Consider the following 26,469-nt stretch of genomic DNA (forward strand, 5'->3'; position numbering starts at 1 on the left):
ATACAGAATATATTATATATATAAAATATTCATAATACACATATAATATATAAATATATATGTATATTTTTATATGTAAAGTATACAGTATGTATATTATATAAAATATTAAATATATTTATATATTATATATGTACTATGAATATTTTATATATATAAAATATACATACTACATACATAACACATATATATTATATGTGTATTACATATTTTATATAAAATTATATAATACATACATAATACATGTTATATACATATATATAATATATAGAAAATATAGGCCCAGCAGCAAGGCATTGAGACACTCAGGTGGTGAGAGCCACCGCTGCACTTCCGCCACCGTGACCTTATACTTCGAGGTGGAGCTGAGGAGAGAGAGGCGACCCGGAACTGAACAAAAGACTTCGTTTGGTTCACCACGCTGCCGAAGAGATGGATGGCTATATGTGTGTGCGCTAGAGTCAAAACATGATTAGAAAGTAAAATGAGGCCATAACAGAGAGAGTCCACCACTACAGAGGCAGGCCATCACCACCACAGCAGCTCTAACCACACCCATATAAACAGGACTATAGGGAATTACACACCGCAGCAGGATGGAGCCCACAGCAACAGGGTGGCACCCACAACAGCAGGGCAGAGCCCACAGCAGCGCAGCATAGCCACTACAGGCAAGCAGTGATTAGACTGCGTCCTTGCTGGGCAGGACAGTACAACGGATACTCATAAATAAAGCCCTAACTCCCCGGGAGAGAGCACCTGTGGGAAAAAAAGGGGCTTTATGAGTTCTGCTGCAGCAGACTTAAACATACCTGCCTAGCAGCCCTGAATGAACAACGGAGCTCACAGCTCAGCACTTGAGCTCCTATAAAGTACAGACTGTCTCCTCAGTATAAAGTACAGACAGTCTCCTCAAGCAGCTCCCTGACCCCCATATATCCAAAGAGTCACCTCAAAAAGGACTGATCAGACTGACATTTGGCGGGCATCATTCAGGGACAAAGGTAGCAGAAGAAGAAATGGGTAGCAACCCTCACGTTTCTGCAGCTGCTACAGGTGTACCCCAGGCAAGCAGGGCCTGGAGTGGACCCCAGTAGTCCTACAGCAGAGGGGCAAGACTGTTAGAAGGAAAACCAAGAAACAGAAATACTTCATCATCAACAATCTGGACATCCATTCAGAGACCCAATTGGAAAATCAGCAACTACTCAGATACCAGGTGGATAAATCCATAAAGATGGCAAGAAACCAGTGCAAAAAGGAAGAAAACACCCAAAACCAGAACACCTCACCTCCTACAAGGGACCACAACTCCTCACCAGCAAGGGAACAAAGCTAGATGAGATGAAATGACAGAATCAGACTTCAGAAGGTGGGTAATGAGAAACTTCCGTGAGCTAAAAGAACACGTTCTAACTCAATGCAAAGAAACTAAGAACCTTGAAAAAAGATTTGAGGAAATGATAACAAGAATGGACAACTTAGAGAGGAATATGAGTGAATTGAAGGAGCTGAAAAACACAACACGAGAACTTCGCGAAGCATGCACAAGTTTCAACAGCCGAATTGACCAAGCAGAAGAAAGGATATCAGAAGTCGAAGATCAACTCAATGAAATAAAATGAGAAGCCAAGATTAGAGAAAAAAGCACAAAAAGGAAAGAACAAAGTCTCCAAGAAATGTGGGACTATGTGAAGAGACCTAATCTATGTTTGATAGGTGTACCTGAATGTGACGAAGAGAATGAATCCAAGCTTGAAAATACTCTTCAGGATATTATCCAGGAAAACTTCCCCAACCTAGCAAGGCAGGCCAATATTTAAGTCCAGGAAATACAGAGAACACCACAAAGATATTCCGCAAGAAGAGCAACCCCAAGGCACATAATCGTCAGATTCACCAGGGTTGAAATAAAGGAGAAAATGCTAAGGGCAGCCAGAGAGAAAGGTTGGGTCACCCACAAAGGGAAGCCCATCAGACTTACAGCAGATCTCTTGGTAGAAACCCTACAAGACGGAAGAGAGTGGGGGCCAATATTCAACATCCTTAAAGAAAAGAACTTTCAACCCAGAATTTCATATCCAGCCAAACTGAGCTTCAGAAGTGAAGGAAAAATAAAATCCTTTGCGAACGAGCAAGTACTCAGAGATTTTGTCACCACCAGGCCTGCTTTACAAGAGCTCCTGAAAGAGGCACTACACATTGAAAGGAACAACCAGTACCAGCCATTCCAAAAACATACCAAATGCTAAAGAGCATCAACAAAATGAAGAATCTGCATCAACTAATGGGCAAAACAGTCAGCTAGCATCAAAATGGCAGTATCAAATTAACACATAACAATATTAACCCTAAATGTAAATGGGCTAAATGCACCAATCAAAAGACACAGACTGGCAAATTGGATAAAAAGCCAAAACCCATCAGTGTGCTGTATCCAGGAAACCCATCTCACATGCAAGGATACACGAAGGCTCAAAATAAAGGGATGGAGGAAGATTCACCAAGCAAATGGAGAGCAAAAAAAAAGCAGGAGTTGCAATTCTCGTCTCTGATAAAATAGACTTTAAAGCAACAAAGATCAAAAGAGACAAAGAGGGACATTACATAATGGTCAAAGGATTGATACAACAAGAAGAGCTAATGATCCTAAATATATATGGACCCAATACAGGAGCACCCAGATATATAAGGCAAGTTCTTAATGACTTACAAAGAGACTTAGACTCCCACACAATAATAGTGAGAGACTTTAACACTCCACTGTCAATACTAGACAGATCAACCAGTCAGAAAATTAACAAGGATATCCAGGACTTGAACTCAGACCTAGAACAAGCAAACCTGATAGACATTTACAGAACTCTCCACCCCAAATCCACAGAATATACATTCTTCTCAGCACCACATCACACCTAGTCTAAAATTGACCACATAATTGGAAGTAAATCACTCCTCAGCAAATGCAAAACAACTGAAATCATAACAAACAATCTCTCAGACCATAGTGCAATCAAGTTAGAACTCAGAATTCAGAAACAAACTCAGAACCGCACAGCTTCATGGAAACTGAACAACTGGCTCTTGAATGTTGACTGGATAAACAATGAAATGAAGGCAGAAATAAAGAAGTTCTTTGAAACCAATGATAATGAAGACACAACATACCAGAATCTCTGGGACATATTTAAAGCAGTCTCTAGAGGAAAATACATAGCAATAAGTGCCCACATGAGAAGAGTGGAGAGATCCAAAATTGACACCCTAACGTCAAAATTGAAAGAGCTGGAGGAGAAAGATAAAAAAAAAACTCAAAACCCAGCAGAAGACAAGAAATAACTAAGATCAGAGCAGAACTGAAGGAGATAGAAACACAAAAAAAACCTTCAAAAAATCAATAAATCCAAGAGCTGGTTTTTTGAAAAGATCAACAAAATAGACATACCACTAGCCAGATTGATAAAAAAGAAAAGAGAGAATAACCAAATAGATGCAATAAAAAACTATAAAGGGGAAATCACCACAGATTCCACAGAAATTCAAACCATCATCAGAGAATATTATGAACGACTCTATGCATATAAACTAGTAAACCTGGAAGAAATGGATAAATTCCTGGACACTTGTGTCCTCCCAAGCCTAAACCAGGAGGAAGCTGAAACTATGAATAGACCAATAACAAGGTCTGAAGTTGAGGCAGCAATTAAGAGTCTACCACACAAAAAAAGCCCAGGTCCAGATGGGTTCACAGCCAAATTCTACCAGACGCACAAAGAGGAACTGTTACCATTCCTTCTGAAACTATTCCAAATAATCCAAAAAGAGGGAATCCTTCCCAAATCATTTTATGAGACCAACATCATCCTGATACCAAAACCTGGCAGAGACTCAATAAGAAAAAAAAACTTCAGGCCAATATCCATGATGAACATAGATGCAAAAATCTTCAATAAAATACTGGCAAGCCGATTGTAACAGCACATCAAAAAGCTTATCCACCATGATCAAGTAGGATTCATCCTGGGGATGCAAGCCTGGGTCAACATACGCAAGTCTGTGAACATAATTCACCACATAAACAGAACCAAAAACAAAAACCACATGATGATCTCAATTGATGCAGAGAAGGCCTTTGACAAAATTCAACAGTGCTTTAACTCCTATTTGATATAGTACTGGAAGTTCTAGCCAGAGCAATCAGGCAAGAAAAAGAAATAAAGGGTATACAAATAGGAAAGGAGGAAGCCAAATTGTCTCTATTTGCAGACGACATGATAGTATATCTAGAAGACCCCATCATCTCAGCCCAAAAACTCCTGAAACTGATAAGCAACTTCAGCAAAGTCTCAGGATATAAAATCAATGTGCAAAAGTCACAAGCATTCCTATACACCATAATAGACTTAAAGAGAGCCAAATCAAGAACAAACTGCCATTCACAATTGCTACAAAGAGAATAAAATACCTAGGAATACAACTAACAAGGAACATAAGGGACCTCTTCAAGGAGAACTACAAACCACTGCTCAATGAAATAAGAGAGGACACAAACAGATGGAGAAACATTCCATGTTCATGGTTAGGAAGAATCAATATTGTGAAAATGGCCATACTGCCAAAGTAATTTACAGACTAAACGCTATCCCCATCAAGCTACCATTGACTTTCTTCACAGAACTGGAAAAAACCACCTTGAACTTCATATGGAACCAAAAGAGAGCCTACATAGCCACGTCAATTCTAAGCAAAATGAACACAGCAGGAGGCATCACACTACCGGACTTCAAACTATACGACAAGGCTACAGTAATCAAAACGGCATGCTACTGGTACCAAAACAGAGATATAGACCAATGGAACAGAACAGAGGCATTGGAGGCAACATAACATATCTACAACCATACAATCTTTGATAAACCTGACAAAAACAAGCAATGGGGAAAGGATTCCCTGTTTAATCAATGGTGTTGGGAAAACTGGCTAGCCATGTGCAGAAAGCAGAAACTGGACCCCTTCCTGACACCTTACACTAAAATTAACTCCAGATGGATTAAAGACTTAAACATAAGACCTGGCACCATAAAAACCCTAGAAGAAAATCTAAGCAAAACCATTCAGGACATAGGAGTAGGCAAGGACTTCATGACCAAAACACCAAAAGCATTGGCAACAAAAGCCAAAATAGACAAATGGGACCTAATCAAACTCCACAGCTTCTGCATGGCAAAAGAAACAGTCACTAGAGTGAATCGGCAACCAACAGAATGGGAAAAAATTTTTGCAGTTTACCCATCTGACAAAGGGCTGATGTCCAGAATTTATAAAGAAATTTTGTAAAACTAAAACAGATTTACAAGAAAAAAACAAACAAGCCCATTCAAAAATGGGCAAAGGATATGAACAGACACTTTACAAAAAAAGACATACATGAGGCCAACAAACATATGAAAAAATGCTCATCATCACTGGTCATCAGAGAAATGCAAATCAAAACTACCTTGAGATACCATGTCACACCAGTTAGAATGATGATCATTAAAAAATCTGGAGACAACAGATGCTGGAGAGGATGTGGAGAAATGGGAACACTTTTACACTGCTGGTGGGAGTGTAAATTAGTTCAACCATTGTGGAAGACAGTGTGGTGATTCCTCAAGGACCTAGAAATAGAAATTCCATTTGACCCAGCAATCCCATTACTGGGTATATATCCAAAGGACTATAAATCATTCTACTATAAGGACACATGCACACGAATGTTCATTGCAGCACTGTTTACAATAGCAAAGACCTAGAACCAACCCAAATGCCCATCGATGATAGACTGGACTGGAAAAATGTGGCACATATACACCATGGAATAGTATGCAGCCATCAAAAATGATGAATTCTTGTCCTTTGTAGGGACATGGATGAATCTGGAGAACATCATTCTCAGCAAACTGACACAAGAACAGAAAATGAAATACCGCATATTCTCACTCATAGGTGGGTCATGAACAATGAGAATACATGGACACAGGGAGGGGAGCACTACACACTGGGGTCTATTGGGGGAAATAGGGGAGGGAAAGTGGAGGGGGAGCTGGGGAGGGATAGCATGGGGAGAAATGCCAGATGTGGGTGAAGGGGAGGAAGACAGCAAATCACACTGCCATGTGTGTACCTATGCAACTATCTTACATGTTCTACACATGAACCCCAAAACCTAAAATGCAATTAAAAAAAAAAAGTAAAACGAAATCATGTTTTCTAATGCAGAAACTGACAGGCAATATAATGTCTGGCTGTGTTTACAAATTAGCACGAGGGATGCTGAGATAGAAGATTTTGCAATCGTTACCAAACACAGGCATTACCATTTAAAAAACTATTACTTTCTTATCCAGTCTTTGTCCAACAATAATACTGATTCGAACATTTTCCATTCTGTGTTGGATTTATGCTCCTGTTAATTGTGCCTGATCGCAATGATTCCAGGTGGATAGTACTAAGCTGCTTTATTACAGGTTTTATTATACTCAATGCTCTCATTTGTAACTTGCCTAAAGTGCTTCTGGATTTAAGTATAATTAAATTGAGAAATGTTCAAAAATAAATAAATAAATAAATAAAAATATATACATAATACACAATAGATATAAAATACAAAATATGCATATAATATATATTAAATATGTATATAATAGATATATAATACACATATACTATATAAAAAAGTATATTGCATATATATGTATAAAATATGTACATAATACACATATAATATATAAAATATATATATAATGCATATATAATACATAATACATATATATGTAAAATATATATAAAATACATATATAATATATAAAATGTATATTGTACATTATATGCATATTTAATTTGTATAATATATTAAATGTATATTATGTATAAAATAGATATAATATATATTTCAGATATTTTATATATTTTATATGTTATATATTATGAATATATTAAATATATAACATATATTATATAGAATATATAATTATATGTAAATATATTTATATTATATATATTTATATTTGTATATTTTTTATATATCTATATTTAAATATACATTTATATTTATATATTTATTTGTATATATCTACTATATACACCATACAAATATAATATATATTATATATAAAAAATATTATATTATATATAATATTATAATAATATATTATATATAAAATATATATATTATATATAAAAAATATATAATATATATTATATATAAAAAATATATAATATATATATATAAAATATATAATATATATGTTAAATATATATTTTTATGAGAATATAGTTATTACTTTATTTTTTTGTTGCATTTTAGGTTTTGGGGTACATGTGAAGAACATGCAAGATTGTTGCATAGGTACACATGTGGCAGTGTGATTTGCTGCCTTCCTCCCCTTCACCTATATCTGGCATTTCTCCCCATGCTATCTCTCCCCAACTCCCCACCCCCCACTGTCCCTCCCCTATTTCCCCCCGACAGACCCCAGTGTGTAGTGCTCCCCTCCCTGTGTCCATGTGTTCTCATTAGTCAACACCCACCTACGAGTGAGAACATGCGGTGTTTGATTTTCTGCTCTTGTGTCAGTTTGCTGAGAATGACGGTCTCATCGTTTTTGATGGTTGCATAGTATTCTATGGTGTATATGTGCCACATTTTCCCTGTCCAGTCTAACATCAATGGGCATTTGGGTTGGTTCCAGGTCTTTGCTATTGTAAACAGTGCTGTAATGAACATTCGTGTGCATGTGTCCTTATAGTAAGTAGATGGCCAGCTGAAGGCACTGTGGACATTCAAGGCTTGTGTTGATTCAAGAATAATGATTGCAGATTTTTTCCAAAATTGCATATTTAAGACAAATCAATAAAAATGCTTAGCCATCTTGTTATTCATATAAGAACATTTTAATTTACTATTCAATCAGTAGTGCTTCAACCATATAAGTAAAGATGCATTCACAGTTCAGCTTTGGTTCACATTTAATAGTAAAACACATCTGAAGCTCATGTTTAGACATTAACTGATTGTTAAACGTTTGCTGAAATAGATCTGTCCCTAAAATATTATTGTCAAATTACTCTTGAATTAATACACATTATTATTTAGATAAGTTTTAGATTATTAGCAAAAAAAATAGAGCTAAAGAAATAGAGCTAAAACTAGATACTAAAGTTAGCAAGTGCCCCTTCCCTCTGGTTCCCCCATAATTGACATATTAGTATAATGCATTTGTTGTAGTTAATTACACCAATATTCACACATTATTAACTAAATTTCTTATTGGCATTATGGATTACTCTGTTTTGCATTTTTAAGGTTTGTTTGTTTTTGTATTTTTAGTAGGGAGGGGATTCCGCCGTGTTGGCCAGGCTGGTCTAGAACTCCTGACCTCATGTGATCCTGTCTTGTCCTCCCAAAGTGCTGGGATTATAGATGTGAGCCACCGTGCCAGGTCTGTTTTCAAGGTGTTTTTCTGGGGGGGGGAACGGGTATATCTTGCTCCACCTCTCGTGCACTGTCATGCAGAATCGTTCTGCTGCTGACAACCCCCTGTGCTTCACCTGTTACTCTTTCTCTTTTTTCCCTGGATTCCCTGAAAACAGCTGATTTTTTAAGTTGTCTCTAGAGTTTGCCTTTGGACAGAATGACACATGGTTTGAGTCATAGAGTATGTAGCTTCTTCAGGCTGAACTATTTTACTTGGCAATAGACATTAAAGATTATGCCATGTCAGTCCAGGTGCCAGCACCTTGCTCTTGAACATCCCAGCCTCCAGAACCATGAGAAAGAAACATCTGTTGTTTAAACCACTCAGTGCATGGTATTGGGGGTTGTTTGTTGTTGACACAGGGTCTCACTCTTCCCCAGGCTGGAGTACTGTGGTGTGCTCTGGGCTCACTGCAGTCTTCACTCTCCGGGCTCAAGTGATCCTCCCATCTCAGCTGGGACCACAGGCACAAACCACCATGCCGGGCTAATTTTCTTTATCTTTTTGTAGAGAGGGGGGTCTCACTAGGTTACCCAGGCTGGTCTCAATCTCCTGGCCTCAAACAATCCACCTGCCTCAGCCTCCCGAGGTGCTGAGATCATAGGCGGGAGCCACTGCACCCATCTTGCATTGTTCTAGCAGCTGCACTGACTCTGGCCAACTCTTCCAGAAGACACTGGTTGAGGCGGTCAGGAGGGGAGACATTCGGCTTTAAGCCATGTGAAAGAGGAAGTTTTTCTCAGCAGCAAGTTCTCTCTCGATTAAGAGTTTATGATTGCCAGCCACAGTGAACTAGAGAGAAGGGTCTTCCAGGGAAAGACTCTGTGCTGGCTGCTGGGGACTTCAACCACTGCTGTCCTTCTGGGATTCTGCATTCTTCGAGGGAACAAAAGGCCTTGGAAACACCACGCAGCATGACTTGGTCCTCATGGTCTCGTCTCTCCTGTCATTGTAGGTGGCCTCAGGAAAACAGGCTGAATTCTGAGGTCCCTGACTTGCTGATGAAAAATCCAGATGAAAAGGAAGGCGGGGCTTTCCTGCTGGCTTCAGTCTGGCGATCTGATTCCAGCTTCCTGCTAGGGATGAGCCGGGGGTGGTGGAAGAAGCGGTTTTTGCACGTAAAGAGCGACAGCCTCATTGTACAGTCCCTGGAGCAGCCATGTCTCTCTGGGTTGGGTGGGTTTGTGTGCACGGGGCTCTGGAGGTCTGCGTGGTTGTCATGTGGTGTGACGGTGAATGTGTGCGGGAGTATGTGGATGGTAGTGTGTCTCCTCAGGAAATGCGTCCCACCTACACTGCACAGTTGCCGCAGCAGGTTCTCTAAGGCAACCCCACCGCCACCATGTGCTTTCCACACATTGACTCTTTCATCACTCACTCATCACTCACCACAGCCTTGCCCAGAGGCTGGCTTTCCAGCCACGCTTCAGAAAATGAGGCACAGAGAATGATCCACACTCCTGAGCGTCTATGTAAAAAGGCTGCAGTGTGAGTGAGAGGTGCGGCCCCAAGTGGAAGCTCGGACCTCCTGGGTGACCTTTGTCAGCTCATTGGTCACAGTGCAGGGCTGATCCAGCCCCAAGTATGTGCCTGGAAGTACCTGGGCATGCAGAGGTCCCAGATGCCACCCATGGTCTTAAGGCGGACTCTGTGCTTGTCTATCTGTGCATATATCACAGATTTCTGCCCAGCCATTAGTGTGAAAAGTCCAGTTACAGAAACAGAGTAGAAGAAGGAGAGCAGGGAAAATGGGGAGATAGGATAGTGAAAGGGCACACACACATTTCAGTTACGTGTTGAATATGATCTGGAGACCTGGTGCACGGCACCGTGACAACTGTACAGTTGAAATCTGTGGAGAAAGTGCACCTCGCATATTCTCACCACACACAGAAAAACAGTAACAATGCAAAGTGATAGGTAATTAGCTTGATTGTGGTCATCATGTCACATTGTACGCATATATCAAAACTTCACATTGTAAACTTTATATATATACATCCTTTTATCTTTCACTGATCCCTCAATAAAGCCAGGGAAAATATCCTCATAAATATTCAAATTTTGTGAGCTACACACCCCAGGAACACTGACAATTAGAACCGGCAGGACCTCTGGTGGTCAGTGGGACCCATCACCCCTGCCATAGCCCCCTGGTGCAGTGGGGTTAGAGCACTGGCTCCTAGCCCACGCCTGCCTCTGTAAAAAACCATCTCTCCTGCCGGCATGAGCAGGGGCACCCCTGACCAAGCAGCACACAGGCGGGATAGAGACGAAGCAAGCCTGTGAACAGAGCTACCACATGGGGAACAGTGGATATTTTTAAATGACCTGACATTGTATTTTCAATAAATCTATAACCTATTATCTTTAAGCAATAGGTTTAGTGAATAAATACAACACAATGTTTTTCTGGGAATTAAACCCAGTCCCCAGTGTAAGATTGCTTTCCATCCATCACAAAGCCTTGTGCAACAGAGGAGAAATGTACTGGTGACGTACACAGGTCCCTGGAGACTGAGATGGTCCAGGGAGATGTGAGGAAGGTACTGGCAATTAGTTGGCAGTTCAAAGTGAGTAGGAGAGGGGAGGGGACCCTATCATTGCACCACAGCATAGAGTTGGGTACATGGGAAGACTGAACATTTTCATGTTGGTTTAGGTGGCTTCCAGCTCCACAGTTGAGGACTGTGAGCCTCATCCCAGACTGCTCCTCTTTTCCAGGCTTCTTCCAACCAGGAGGATGGACCTGCAGCTCAGCCCAGGCAGCAACCCCTCCACACCCATGCACACTAGTACTGCATTCATCTCAAGCGAGCACCCTGAGTCAGCCACAAGCAACACCACCACTGCCCTGCCAGCCACGCTGTTCTCCCAGCCTCCCTGAGAGGCCACTGGAGGAAGAGTCCCATCTCATGGCAAGGAAAGATTGCCTGTCTTTGCCATACTAGATGTGATGCTTTGTTTTATTTCGTTTAAAATTGGTTCATGCATGAAAATCTGGCAATATATATAATGGGTGATGTACATATACTGTTTTCTGATGGAGAGGGTGTCAGTCATAAATGGTAGCCTCATCTTGTAAGCACACTATCTGGCAGAGGGCCTGCCCTCAGTACCTGTTCTTCTTTCTTGTGGACTAAGAATTTTCCAAATCTCAGCAGTTTGGGAGCCGAGGCGGGTGGATCACGAGGTTGAGAGATTGAGGCAAACCTGGCTAACATGGTGAAACCCCATCTCTACTAAAAATACACAAAAAAATAATTAGCTGGGTGTGGTGGTGCGTGTCTGTAGTCCCAGCTACTCGGGAGGCTGAGGCAGGAGAATTGCTCGAAACCAGAAAACAGAAGTTGCAGTGAGCCAGGATCGCACCAATGCACTCCAACCTAGTGATAGAGTAAGACTCTGTCTCAAAAAAAAGAGAGAATTTTCCAATTGCCAACAAAACTAGACTTGGGAGCCCCATCCTCCAGGGAGAGCTCCTGCACATCCCGTGGTGTCCTCACACTCACTGCGGGGCCTTTGACTGGAAACAGAGTTTCCCATCAGTTTTTCTAAAGCAACCAAGAAATCAAAAGACCTTTGCCAACAGCACACAGCAGCACCTGAGCCTCAGTTTGCTGGTCTGTGATTACGGATTACCCCAAGAGTAAGTAAAAATTGTGCTGGAATCACTCACTTGCTTAGGAAAAATCAAGGTGATGTGGCAGGTGGAACTTTCTGGCTTTGGTTGGAGAGTCTTGATTCTGGGTTCCTATTGGGAGTGAGGATCAGGGAAGTGGTGGTGATGGATAAATAGTGATGACCACGTTTTGGCAAGCAGCTGTATGTCCCTTCAGATGGTGCAAGATTAGTGCATGGGGTGGGGGCTCCACGTGTGGAAGAGTCCATGAGTCTGGTGCATGGGGTGGGGACTCCACATGTGAATGCATCCACGAGCCTGGTGCATGGGGCGGGCACTCCACATGTGAATGCATCACTGTGCTCCTGAGTGTGCTGATGTAGGGGTCCCTGGATTCACCTCCCCTCTAGCAGCACAACTAGTACTGTCAATTTCTAAATGAAAAGCTCCCATCTCCATGAGTGCACATGTATGTATACATTTAACATCAAATTTTATACTTCAAATGTGTGCAGTTCATGACACTCCAGACTCTGGCCCAGGACCAAGGGAGATGAGAGTGGGCTCCTGGAAACAGTGAGGAGTCCTATCCCTTCTGCTGCAGCTGCCCTCATTTTCCAGCACAGGATTTGCAGGGCCATGCTCTTCACTCTGCTTACAAGTTGACCCCAGCTGTGCACCTCTCTAGGATCTGGGTGTGACTCCCACATCTCTGGACCCCAGTACTGTGCTCTCCAGTGTGGCAGTCATTAGCTAGGTGTGTCTGTATTTTAATTCTTTTTTAAAAATTAACAGCTGGGACTTTTACCAGTGGAGGATCCAAGATGGCCAAATAGGAACAGCTCTGGAGTGCAGTTCCCAGCAAGAACAATGCAGAGGGTGAGTGATCACTGCATTTCCAAACAAGTTTTCACTGCCCACAGACCAGGAGATTCCCGGGCTGAAAACATCATGAGTTTCCAGCATGGCTGTTTCAGCCAGTGCTGCAGGTTGGAGCACAGAAACTCACACAAATCCGGGTGGCCATTTCAACTGGTGCCTGGAATGCCTGGAAGACAGAGCCACTCATTCAACTGAAAGGGAGGGGGCAGACAGGGAGCCAGGTGATCTGGCTTGGTGGGTACCACTCCCACAAAACAAGCATTCTGAAATGCTTTGGATTAAGAGTTTCACAGTAAGCACAGCTGGACCTGGGAGGGTCCAGCTCGGTGGGGGGAAGGACATCTGCCACTACCAAGGCAGTCTGCCAATACGGAGGCAGTTCTAACTGCGCCTCTATAAACAACACCTCAAGGAAGTTCACACGGCAGCTGGGCAGAGCCCATAGCAGCTCAGCAATGCCTCTGCTGGAAGACTGTGACTAGACTATCTCTGTGCTGTGCAGGGCATCTATGAAAAAAGGCAGCAGCACGTCAAGAACTTATAAATAAGCTGACCTTCTTAGGTCAGAGCACCTGGGAAAAGAAGCGGCTTTGAGTTCCACTGAAGCAGACTTAAACGTACCTGCCCAGCAGCTCTGCATGGAACAATGGAGCTTCCAGCACAGCACTTGAGCTCCTATAAGGGACAGACTGTCTCCTCAAGCAGCTCCCTGACCCCTGTATACCCAAAGAGACACCTCATAAAGGAGAGCTTAGGCCGACATCTGGCAGGTACCCTTCTGGGATGAAGATAACAGAAGAAGAAACCAGCAGCAACCCTTACTATTCTGCAGCCCCCACAGGTGATCCCCATGCAAGCAGGGTCTGGAGTGGACTCCAGCAGTCCCTACAGCAGAGGGGCCTGACTGTTAAATGGAAAACTAAGAAACAGAAAGAAATAGCTTCAACATCAACAAAAAGGATGTCCACTCAGAGACCCCATCCAAAAGTCACCAACTGCAAAGACCACAGGTAGGTAAAGCCATGAAGATGGGAAGAAATCAGCGCAAAAAGGATAAAAATACCCAAAACCAGAACGCCTCTTCTTGAAGGGATCACAACTCCTCACCAGCTAGGGAACAAAGCTGGATGGACAATGAATCTGATGAACTGACAGAAACAAGCTTCAGAAGGTGGGTAATAACAAACTTCTCAGAGCTAAAAGAACATGTTCTAACCCAATACAAAGAAACTAAGAATCTTGAAAAAAGATTAGATGAGATGCTAACTAGAATAAACAGCTTACAGAAGAATATGAATGACTTGATGGAGCTGAAAAACAACACAGCACGAGAACTTTGTGAAGCATATACAAATTTCAATAGCTGAATTGACCAAGCAGAAGAAAGGATATCAGAGATTGAAGATTAACTCAATGAAAACAAAATGAGAAGGCAAAATTAGAGATCAAAGAGTGAAAAGAAATGAACAAAGCCTCCAAGAAATATGGGATTATGTGAAAAGACCTAATCTGTGTTTGATAGGTGTATCCGATTGTGATGGAGAGAATGAATCCAAGCTGAAAAACACTCTTCAGGATATCATCCAGGAGAACTTCCCCAACCTAACAAGGCAGGCCACCATTCAAGTCCAGGAAATACAGAGAACACCACAGAGATATTCCTCAAGAAGAGCAACCCCAAGGCACATAATCGTCAGATTCACCAGGGTTAAAATGAAGAAGAAAATGATAAGGGCAGCCAGAGAGAAAGGTTGGGTTATTCACAAAAGGAAGCCCATCAGACTCACAGTGGATCTCTCGGCAGAAACCCTACAAGCAGAAGAGAGTGGGGGCCAATATTTAACATCCTTAAAGAAAAAAACTTTCAACTGAGAATTTCATATCCAGACAAACTAAGCTTCATAAGTGAAGGAGAAATAAAATCCTTTATGGACAAGCAATTGCTGAAGGACTTGTCACTACCAGACCTGCCCTGCAAGACCTCCTGAAAGAAGCACTAAACAAGGAAAGGAACAACCAGTACCAGCCACTGCAAAAATGTACCAAATGGTAAAGATCATCGACACAATGAAGAAAATGTGTCAACTAACAACCAACTAGTATGAAAATGGCAAGATCAAATTCACACATAACAATAGTAACCTTAAATGTAAATGGCCTAAATGCCCCAATCAAAAGACACAGGCTGACAAATTGGATAAAAAGTCAAGACTAATTGGTATGCTGTATTCAGGAAACCCATCTCACGTGCAAGGACACACATAGGCTAAAAATGAAGGGATGTAAGAAGATTTATTAAGCAAATAGAGAGCAAAAAAAAGCAGTAGCTGCAATCCTAGTCTCTGATAAAATGGACTTCAAACCATAAACAAAGATCAAAAGAGACAAAGCAGGGCATTACATAATGGTAAAAGGATCAATGCAACAAGAAGAGCTAATGATCCTAAATATATACTCACCCAATACAGGAGCACCCAGATACAGAAAGCAAGTTCTTAATGACCTACAAGGAGACTTAGACTCCCACACAATAATAGTGGGAGACTTTAACATTCCACTGTCAATATTAGACAGATCAACGAGACAGAAAATTAACAAGGGTATCCAGGACTTGAACTCAGATCTGGACCAAGCGGACCTAATAGACATCTACGGAAATCTCCACCCCAAATCCACAGAATATACATTCTTCTCAGCACCGCATTGCACCTACTCTCAAACTGACCACATAATTGGAAGTAAATCACTCCTCAGCAAATGCAAAAGAACGGAAATCATAACAAACAGTCTCTCAGACCACAGTGCAATCAAATTAGAACCCAGCATTAAGAAACTAACTCAGAAACGCACAACTTCATGGAAACTGAACAACTGGTTCCTGAATGTCAACTGGATAAACAATGAGATGAAGGTAGAAATAAAGATGTTCTTTGAAACCAATGAGAATGAAGACACAATGTACCAGAATCTCTGGGACACATTTAAAGTAGTGTCTAGAGAGAAATTTATAGCAATAAACGCCCACATGAGAAGCAAGGAAAGATCTAAAATCGACACCCTATCATCAAAATGGAAAGAGCTAGACGAGCAAGATCACAAAAACTCAAAAGCTAGCAGAAGACAAGAAATAACTAAGATCAGAGCAGAACTGAAGGAGATAGAGACACAAAAAACCCTTCAAAAACTCAATAAATCCAGGAGCTGGTTTTTGGAAAAGATCAACAAAATAGACAGACCACTAGCCCGATTAGTAAAAAAGAAAAGAGAATAATCAAATAGATGCAATAAAAAATGATAAAAGGATAAATGATAAAGGGATAAATCACCACTGATTCCACAGAAATACAAACTACCATCAGAGATTACTACAAACAACTCTATGCACATAAACCAGTAAACCTGGAAGAAATGGCCAAATTCCTGGACACTTGCACCCTCCCAAACCTAAACCAGGAAGAAATTGAAAGCTTGAACAGACCAATAACAAGAGCTGAAGTTGAAGCTACAGTTAATAGCCTACCAACCAAAAAAAGTCCAGGTCCAGACAGGTTCACAGCCAAATTCTACCAGACGTACAAAGAGGAGCTGGTACCATTCCTTCTGAAACTATTCCAAACAATACAAAAAGAGGGAATCCTTCCCAAATCATTTTATGAGACCAACATCATCCTGATACCAAAACCCAGCAAAGACTCAACAAAAAAAACTTTAGGCCAATATCCATGATGAACATAGATGCAATTCAAAAGACTGGGCTCCGAGTCTGACCACAATACTGGTGAACTAGGCATAAATAGCAAAAGGTAAGTAGGAAATTAAGAAATACTGATGGCTTAAAGAGAGAATCACAATGAAAATTTGCAATTACACTGAATTAAAGAGTAGTAACAAAGGAAACTTGTACTACAGGGAAATATACCAACACTTATCGCAAGGAGGAGAAAAAGCAGCAAAATAAACCCAAAGAAAGTAGAAAATAGCAGACAACATAAATAACCAAAGAGAAAACAAACATACAGTGGAGAGGAATAACAAACCAAAAACCCCAAATGAATCTCATCAGGAAAAAAAAGAGAAGGCACAAATAACCAATATCAGGAAATGAAAAAAGGATCCACCATACATGCTGCAGACAATAAAAAGAAGATATTAGGCTGGGCAAGGGTTGCTCATGCCTGTGATCACAGCACTTTGGGAAGCCGAGGTGGATGGATCACCTGAGGTCAAGAGTTTGAGATCAGTCTAGCCAACATGGAGAAACCCCTTCTCTACAAAAATGCAAAAAATTAACTGGGCATGATGGCACATGTCTGTAGTCCCAGCTACTCGGGAGGCTGAGGCAGGAGAATCACTTGAACAAAGGAGATGGAGCTTGCAGTGAGCCAAGATAGCACCACCTGCATTCCAGCCTGGGTGACAGAGCAAGACTCTAAAAAAAGAAAAAAAGAAAAAAAAGAAGAAGATATTAGGAGCATTTTTATGCTGATAAATTTTAAAATGTAAATGGAATGAAAAACTTCTTAATTCAAAACTGCTTAAGAAGAAATAGAGGCCGGGCGCAGTGGCTCACACCTGTAAACCCAGCACTTTGGGAGGCTGAGACGGGTGGATCACCTGAGGTCAGGAGTTCGAACCCAGCCTGATCAACATGGAGAAACCCTGTCTCTACTAAAAATACCAAAAATTAGCCAGATGTTGTGGCACATGCCGGTAATCCCAGCTACTTGGGAGGCTGAAGTAGGAGAATTGCTTGAACCTGGGACGAGGAGGTTGTGGTGAGCTGCGATCGTGCCATTGCACTCCAGACTGGACAAGAGTGGAACTCCATCTCAGAAGAAGAAGAAGAAGAGGAAGAAGAAGAAGAACAAGAGGAAGAAGAAGAAGAAGAAGAGGAAGAAGAAGAAGAAGAGGAAGAAGAAGAAGAAGAGGAAGAAGAAGAAGAAGAAGAAGAAGAAGAAGAAGAAGAAGAAGAAGAAGAAGAAGAAGAAGAAGAAGAGAGAAGAAGAAGAGGAGGAGGAGGAGGAAGAGGAGGATGAGGAGGAGGAGGAGGAAGAGGAAGAGGAGGAGGAAGAAGTAATAGAAAACCTGAATATTTGTAGGACCATTGAAAGATCTTACTTCAATACTGAACTCTCCCTACAAAGAAACCCTAGGCTCAGATGACTTCACCTGTGAGTGGTAGTAAAATTCAAGAAAGAAATCATTCTTATCTATACAAACTCTTCCTGGGAATAAAAAAAAAAAGAGGGAAGCATTCCTAATTAATGTTATGAGGTCTCGTATAACCTTGCTATCAAAACCCAAGTTCAACATGAATAAAGGGAAATTATAGGCCAATCTTGGTCGTTTCTAGAGACTGTAAAATCCTAAACAAAATATTAAGAAACCCAGATCAGCAATATATAAAACAATTCATCATGCCAATTGTTTTTTTTTCTAGGCATGAAAGTTTATTGCATCATAAATGTAATTTACCACATGAACAGATTAAAGGAGGAAAAGGTCATAGGATCATCTCAATAGATGCAGATAGAGTATTTGTCAACATCCAACATTACTTAATAATTTAAAAAATAATCACGAACAAAAAAATAGAAGGGAATGCTTTTCTTTCTCTGTTTGTTTATTTTGAGATAGGGTCTCACTCTGTCACCCAGTACCCAGGCTGAAGTGCAGTGGCACAATCTCAGCTCACTGAAGCCTCTACCTATCAGGCTCAAGTGATCCTCCTGCCCCAGCCTCATGAGTAGCTAGGACTACAGGGGCACACCACTATGCCCAGCTAATTTTTTGTATTTTTTTTTTTTGTAGAGATGAGGTTTTACCATGTTGCACAGACTGGTCTTGAACTCCTAAGCTCAAGCAATCCTCCTGCCTGGGCCTCTCCGAGTGCTGGGATTGCCGGAATGAGCCACCCGGCCTGGCCAGAACTTTTTTTTTAAACCTGACAAAGGGTGTCTTCAAAACATCACACTTACCGGTGAAATGTTGAAAATGTTGCCTTTGAGAGTGGGGAAAAGGCAGCCGGGCGCAGTGGCTCATGCCTGGAATCCCAGCACTTTGGAAGGTCGAGGCAGGTGGATCACCTGAGTTCAAAACCAGCCTGACTAATGTGGAGAAACCCCTTCTCTACTAAAAATACAAAATGAGCCAGGTGTGGTGGCGCGTGTCTGTAGTCCCAGCTACTCAGGAGGCTGAGGCAGGAGAATTGCTTGAACCCGGGAGGCAGGGGTTGCGGTGAGCGGAGATCACACCATTGCACTCCAGACTGGGCAACAAGAGCGAAACTCCATCCCAAGAAAAAGAGAGAGAGAGCGGCGAAAAGGCAAGAACCCCTGAATTCTCTGGAGGTGCTAGGCAGTGCAATAAAGCAACAGAAAAAATTGTCATTATTTGCAGAGTACATATTTGTGTATATAGAAAATCCAAAACAATCTACCAATAAATAATTCGAAGTCACAAGTTTAGGCTGGGTGCAGTGGTTCATGCCTATAGTCCCAGCACTTTGGGAGGCCAGGGTGGGAGATTCGCTTGAGCCCAGGAGTTCAAGACCAGCCTGGACAAAAGAGAAAAACCCCGTCTTTACAAAAAAAAAATACAAAAATTATCCAGGTTTGGTGTCGCACACCTGTAATCCCAGCTACTCAGGAGGCTGAAGTGGGAGGATTGCTTGTGCCCAGGAGGCAGAGGTTGCAGTGAGCTAAGATAGCACCACTACACTCCAGCCTGGGCGACAGAGTGAGACCCTGTCTTAAAAAGAAAAAAAGAAAGTTAAGCAATTTGCTGAATATTAAATCAATATACAAAAGTATCAAATTTTTTTTAAAAACCATGTTAAAAAATAAAATCAGAAAGCAAGGAGAAGTTAAATACAAAAACCTTAAAACTATGAAAATTTTGAATGTACTTGATAATTTGTTTTTTTAAATATTATAGCTCTGAGAGAAATCTAGCTACAGGGCTCGGATTATCCAGTGCTTCCTTTTGTTTCCCTCTGTCACCCAGGCTGCAGTGCAGTGAAGCGACCTTGGCTCACTGCAACTTTGCTTCCCAGGTTCAAGCAATTCTCCCATCTCAGCCTCCTGAGTAGCTGGGACTACAGGCTCATGCCCCCGCAGCCTGGCTAAGTTTTGTATTTTTAGTATAGACATGGGGTCTCACCATGGTGGCCAGGCTGGTCTCAAACTTCTGACCTCAAGTGATCTGCCTGCCTCTGCCTCCCAAAGTTCTGGGATTACAGGCGGGAACCACCTATCTCTTGTTTCCACTTATGCTTTTTTGTGCATTCTGTTAACCCCTCTGTCACCCACTCTGCAGCAATTAAGCAGCCCCTCTGATAAATACCTGCAATTTGGGGGCTACCACTTGCCCTTTAGGAAACCCCTTTTCATCTCTTCTTTTTCTTCTGTAGTTGCAGCTGTTGATGCCCATTTTCTTCTTTACTTTTCACAACAGAAAAGAGTTGAATGGATGAATTCATACAAGGAGCCCCCCATTCCTGTAGACCCCTTCAATCCAAACCATTATTTAGCTCCTAATGCATTTTACTATAGGTGACCACTGATCATTTCCTGAGCCTTCATTAGATATTTTTATCTAGTCTAACCCACTGATTTCTGTCCTAAATTCTTTAACCAGTTAGCATCAGCAGTCATAGTGGATTCTGAAAAGTATTAGAAGAGATCCTGACATTTTCCCATCTCAGCCAGCACAGCATCAGCTCATGGGTCTCTGAGATCCGAAAATTGAGAGTGTTTTCGCACCCCAGGGGCTGCTCTCGGTGGTTCTGCGGCTGTCAACGTGCCACAGAACAAATATACTGAATTACACGGTAAATGCTATGGATACCGTTTGGATTACCATGAGAAAAAGAAAAAGAAGGAAAGTCCAGAGGCTCCTGATATTCAAAGAAGGCAAAGAAAATGATTGGTCTGAAGGCTAAACTTTACCATAAACAGCACCCTGCTGAGGAAAGACAAATGAAAAAGACTATCAAGATGCAGGAAAAGATAAATATATAATTATTGAAATATGTAATTATTGGAAAGACTTCACAGGGAGCAGGACCTGCCTGTCTGCTGGACAGAGAGGGACAATCTCGAGCTAAAGTACTTTACAATATGATAAAACCAAAAAGAAAAGAGAAGGCAGGAAAATGGGAAGTCCTTCTGCCTAAAGTACATGCCCAGGGAGAAACAGAAGTATTAAAAGTTAGTCAAACAGGAAAGAGAAAGAAGAAGGCATGGAAGAGGATGGTTGCTGAAGTCTTCATTGGAGATGGCTTTACAAGAAAACCACCTAAATGTGAAAGATTCATCAGGCTATGACCTTGCGTTTCAAGAAAGCCCATGTAACATGTCCTGACCCGAAAGCCACCTTTTGCCTAGCAATACTTGGTGTAAAGAAGAACCCTCATTCACACTGTATACAACTTTGGATGCTGTTACGAAAGGTACTGTCACTGAAGGAAATGTGAGCAAATTGGCCCTTGCGATGCAAGGAGGCAAAGTTCCTTGGGGAAAATATGCCCAGGTTACCAACAACCCTGAAAATGATGGATGTGTGAATGCAGTCTTACTGGTTTGACAGCAATTTCATATACAATTATTAAGGACTACACACCAATTGAAAAAACTGCCATTACTGTAATGTTTCTGAATACTACCAAACAGCCATACATGTCTGCAGTCATCAAGAGATTTATTAAATTATAAATATTAAAATGAGAAAAAAAAATTCCTGAGATTCTCAACTTCACCCCTGCCCTGCCAAGGGATATTGTGAGATGTAAACCAACACCCTGGTGACTTCTACCAAGCAACTTGGCTTTCAAAGTTGAACCCAGTCTTCCCTCCTTTCTTTACTCAGTCTACTCCCAAGGGACTCCCAGACCTGATGACAGGAGTAAGGATCCTATTCCCCAAAGGACCCTAAAGTGTCCAAGGACAAGAGAAGTACAGGCCTTGCCTTCTCAGTGGTTCTAGGTGCGAGGCCAGTCCAGCAGAGCATGCAGCCTCAGGCCCCTCCTGCACCTGATCCCTTCTTGGAGGCCTGGCCCCCAGGCTAGCTCCAGGATGGGTAACAAAGCACAAACCCAGCTGCGTGATGGCAGAGCCCTCCACCAGCTGTTAGGCATTTGGCCTGAAAGGTCACCACACTTGGTCAGTCCCACATCATGTTGCTATGAACACTGAAATGCATACTGTTTCTACAGAAGAGAAAGCTTGTTCTTTTCCTGTTTCAACAACTGCAGTCCTTTGTACACTGGGTTCCTGAGCAAAGAAACACAGGCCAAGGACCACCTAGGACTGGAGTTCTCAATCATGGTGGCCCATTGGAACTATCTGGGCATCTTTTAAATCCCAATGGCTCAGGCATTATCCCAGACCAAATAAATAGGAGCCTCTAGAGGCAGCGGTTGCCTTGAATGTTCAGCAAATGATTCCAGTGGGCAACCAGGCTGTTCTAGATTCGGGGCCTAGCACTGTCCCTCCAGCTTCCACTCCCCGGTGACGATCTCTCCTGGACTGCAGACTCATGTTTTACCTACATCCCCGAGTTGTGTGATTTTGGCTTTGCATGTTCCTACTTCCCAGATGAGTCAGGCAGGGGCCATTTTAAAGAAACCAAGTAGGCCTTCAGGGCCTGACAGATGCGGGGAGACAGGAAGCAGGAAGTGGGAAGCAGGAAGCAGGTGGAGCACCCTGTCCATCGTGGGGCAGCGGTTCTCAGCTTTCAGACAAAGGGCATTTGGGCCCTACCCCCAGACCCAATGAACTCATTGGGGTTGAATGCAAGAAATTAGTATGTTTTTAGAGCTCTCCAGTACATTCAGATGCATGACCAGGGTTGAGAACTATTGACTGGCATATTCAGAGATTCCAGATCACCGTGCTTGAATCTGTTCTCCTCTGACATGAATTTTCTTGTCTTTTTTATTTTTTTCTTTTTCCCAATTCTTTCTTTCCTTCATTTCTTTTTTTTCTGTCTTTGTCTCCTCAGATATGGCTTTGTCTTTTTCTTTCTTTCTTTCTTTGTGATGGAGGAATCGCAAATGCATTCCAATGTGCAGTGAAAGGAGTCATGGGGAAGGCCCACTTCGAACCATGGTCAGGTGACTTGGGCAGGCACCTGGAGCTGTGGGCCCATGGGGCCTGGCCCTGTCCCCAGTCCTGAGGGATTGTCTTCACAGGGCCTGGCCACTGACCCAGCCACCTCCCAGGCTGCCCTGATCCTGCAGCCACCTCCCGGGCTGCCCTGATCCTGCAGCCACACTCATTACAGTGAACACAGAGAAGCCCCTTCCTGATACTGAGAAAGGTGGCATGGAGTGGACAGTGGCTGGATTAGCACCAGGCCCTGCCCCATGCAGGGCAGCCCAGCAGTGGGTGATGGCCTGGGGCAGAGGCTGTCCCCTTGGAGGGGGACGGTGTGAGGCAGCCTAGGTGTAGGAAGATGACCTCAGGGTCCCGGCCGTCCCCACGAAGGAAGGACTGTGTGGGGCAGCCTAGGTATAGAAGATGACCTCGGGGTCCCGGCCGTCCCCACAGAGGGAGACTGTGTGGGGCAGCCTAGGTGTAGAAGATGACCTCGGGGTCCCGGCTGTCCCCACAGAGGGAGACTGTGTGGGGCAGCCTAGGTGTAGAAGATGACCTCGGGATCTGGCCGTCCTCAACAGATATCCCGTTGATGTTCCCGGCCGCGTAGCAGAAGGTGAAGCAGGTCTTGGCGCCCGTGGTGGGCTACTCGTGTGTCACCTTGTGTAGGCCTTTGGTGCCATAGTGGGAGTCTGGGCCCTTGAGCGTGGCGCAGGCCACGTAGCTGACGTTGGGCAGCACCTTCACCAGCTCCTTGAACATGACGCAGAAGGTGCTAGCTGAACCTGGCAGCTGACGCCCATGTCGTTCTGACCCAGGACAGTGTTGCTGTGGGTGCGGATGATCTGAATGTTCACTTGGTAGCCAGTGGGCCAGTGGATGGATCCGCACAGCCCAAATCCCACCATAAAGATGTGCTTGTTGACAGATAATCTGATGCGGTCGCTGGTGCTGCTGTAGCCCCAGCGACTGGAAGCCTTTGATGCTGCGCTTCCTTCCCATGCAGGCAGCAGCCGGTCCGTCCATGAACTCCACTCACAGCTTGGGGTGACGGTGAAGTGCAGGAAGAGGTTGACCACCTCACAGTCCACCAGGATGCCCGACTGTGCAGGGGCTCCTGTGCAGCGAACTCCTCGATGGTCTTAAGTGGGAAACAGATGAGGCCCAGGGCCTTGCCCAGAACCTTTTGCCTGTTCTCAGGGATTACCTGCAGCAGCTGCTGCGGACACTCGGCCTCGGACCAGCGGACCACTGCGTTGAACAGCCGCACTTCACGGATGTCCAGTGTGTCACGCTCCAGGACGGCCACCAGCGTTTCCAGGTCAATGTCGGTGAAGCCCTCTGCAGTGATGGCGTCCACGGTGTTTCTGTGATGGTCTCCAGGCACAGGCTGGCCAGCTATGGTTCATCGAAGAGGTGCCCCTGCATGAGCAGCATGAAGACGTTGTCGGCTCACAGGTTCTTCTTCAGGAACTCGACGCAGTGGGCCTCAAGAGTTGGCACCACCTACTTCTTGGCGGTGTATATATAGCGTGGTCATCACCGTCTCCGGGCAAACTGCACCTTGTCCCAGTGGAAAAACTTGAGCAGTGCAAGAAAGGTGGCGGGTTCCATGTCAGGCAGCTCTGTCTCCCAGGCTAGAGGGCAGTGGCTTGACCTTGGCTCACTGCAACCTCTGCTTCCAGTCCTGGTTCAAGCAATTCTCCTGCCTCAGCCTCCTGAGTAGCTGGGATTACAGGCACATACCATCACACCCAGCTAATTTTTGTATTTTTATCAGAGATGGGGTTTCACCATGTTGGCCAGGCTGGTCTTGAACTCCTGACCTCATGATCCGCCCACCATGACCTCCCAAAATGCTGGGATTACAGGCATGAGCCACCCTGCCCAGCCTCTTTATTCCCTTCTCTCTCTCTCTCTCTCTCTCTCTCTCTCTCTCTTTCTTCCTTCCTTCCTTCCTTCCTTTCTTCTTTCTTTCTTTTTCTTTTCTTTCTTTCCCTTTCTTCTTTCTTTCTTCCTTTCCCTCTTTCTCTTTATTTTTTTTTGAGATAGGGTCTGGCTGTGTCACCCAGACTGGAGTTCTGTGGCACCATCATGGCTCACTACAGTATCAAGTGTGCTCCTGTGCTCAAGTGATCCGCCCACCTCAGCCTCTCAAAGTGCTGGGATTACAGATGTGAGCCACCATGCCTGGCCTCGTTTTCTTCATGTGTGATTTAATTTGAAACTTAACATTTGCTTTTGTTCAAATCTTTCTGGTAGATTTCCTGTGCCGGTGGAGAGCTGCCTCCCTATATAGGAGACTAGACCCCCTCTAGTCTCTACATAGAAAGAAACAGATCTTAAAACACTTGAGCGTTAGAACAGACCTGGTTCTCGGGAGCATCCAGTACTACATCATAGAGACCAGAAAATACCCATTTCTTTCTCTGTTATTGTAGGTTTTTGTTTTGTTTGCTTAGTTTAGCTAATAGCAATTAGTTTTTGTGAGTTTTGTTTTGTTTGTTTTTTGAGAGAAGGTCTTGCTCTGTCACCCAGGCTAGAGATCAGTGGCACAACCATGGCTCACCGCACCTCCACCTCCAAGGCTCATCAATCCTACCACCTCAGCCTCCCAAATAGCTGGGACTACAAGTGTGTGCCACCAAAGCTGGCTAATTTTTAAATTTTTGTAGAGAAAAATTTCACTATGTTTCCCGGACTGGTCTCAAACTCCTGGGCTCAAGCGATTCTCCCACCTCAGCCTCCCACACTGCTGGGATTACAAGCATGAGCCACCATGCCTGGCCACCATTAGTTTTAAAAGGCTGCAAATTCCAGGTCTTAGGCCAAGTCCCTCACCTGTAGTTGTGGGAACAGCCTGCCCCTCTCTGCAAGGCAGATCTGCAGGCCCCCAAAGCCTCAGCAAGCTCAGGTTAGAACTGTTGACAAAATGAGGTGATGTGACTCTCTCTGAAATAAGATCAAGGCCACTTTCACTGTTTGGAGCTTTTCAATGGTAATAAAAGCCACCGTTCACTGGGTACTCCTGACATATATGATGCCATACACTATACCATATACTTACATTTGTTTCTTCTCAGCAGCTGTGCAAGGTAGGCAGGTATAAATAATCCTACATTAGAGATGTGGAAGCTGAGTTTCAGAGATGCTAAGCAACTTGCCTCAGGCTGCACAGTAACTGGTGAAGGTCAGATTCACACCTGGTCTTTCTGACCTTGAAGTCCCAGTCGTAGGGCCCTAGCTGGCCCAGCCCCAGGAAGCTTGGCCTCCCAGGTAAGCCTCATGGACACTTTGGGTCCTGCCTCCTGTATTCTGCCTTCTTCATTCTTGTGAAAAGCAAGACGAT

General features: G+C 43.2%; 1 protein-coding gene and 2 pseudogenes across 25 annotated transcripts in view; 2 read left to right on the plus strand and 1 right to left on the minus strand.

The window, feature by feature from the left end:
* LOC103791347 (uncharacterized) overlaps positions 1-26,469 on the plus strand; it is a 65,360-nt gene that overhangs the window by 32,364 nt on the left and 6,527 nt on the right. For 13 of the 24 annotated variants that reach the window (XM_078364592.1, XM_078364601.1, XM_078364593.1 and 10 more), the window contains one exon: positions 12,937-13,365. The exons of 4 other annotated variants lie outside the window; for them this stretch is intronic. In XM_078364592.1, coding sequence (XP_078220718.1) covers positions 12,937-13,218 — 282 coding nt within the window. In that variant the 3' untranslated portion in view covers positions 13,219-13,365. Of the gene's footprint in view, positions 1-9,474; positions 10,939-11,243; positions 11,455-12,936; positions 13,366-20,661; positions 21,760-26,469 lie in introns of those variants that run through there. 7 more of the 24 variants (XR_008479475.2, XM_078364588.1, XR_013531994.1 and 4 more) reach the window with 6 other exon arrangements.
* Positions 20,779-21,759, plus strand: LOC128931423 (ribosome biogenesis protein NSA2 homolog pseudogene; annotated as a pseudogene). The gene has a single exon (XR_013532418.1). The product of XR_013532418.1 is annotated as a ribosome biogenesis protein NSA2 homolog pseudogene (transcript).
* On the minus strand, positions 23,595-24,572 carry LOC100397264 (BTB/POZ domain-containing protein 2 pseudogene; annotated as a pseudogene).

Source organism: Callithrix jacchus, chromosome 2 (genome assembly GCF_049354715.1).
Source record: "Callithrix jacchus isolate 240 chromosome 2, calJac240_pri, whole genome shotgun sequence".
In the NCBI taxonomy this organism is placed as follows: domain Eukaryota; kingdom Metazoa; phylum Chordata; class Mammalia; order Primates; family Cebidae; genus Callithrix; species Callithrix jacchus.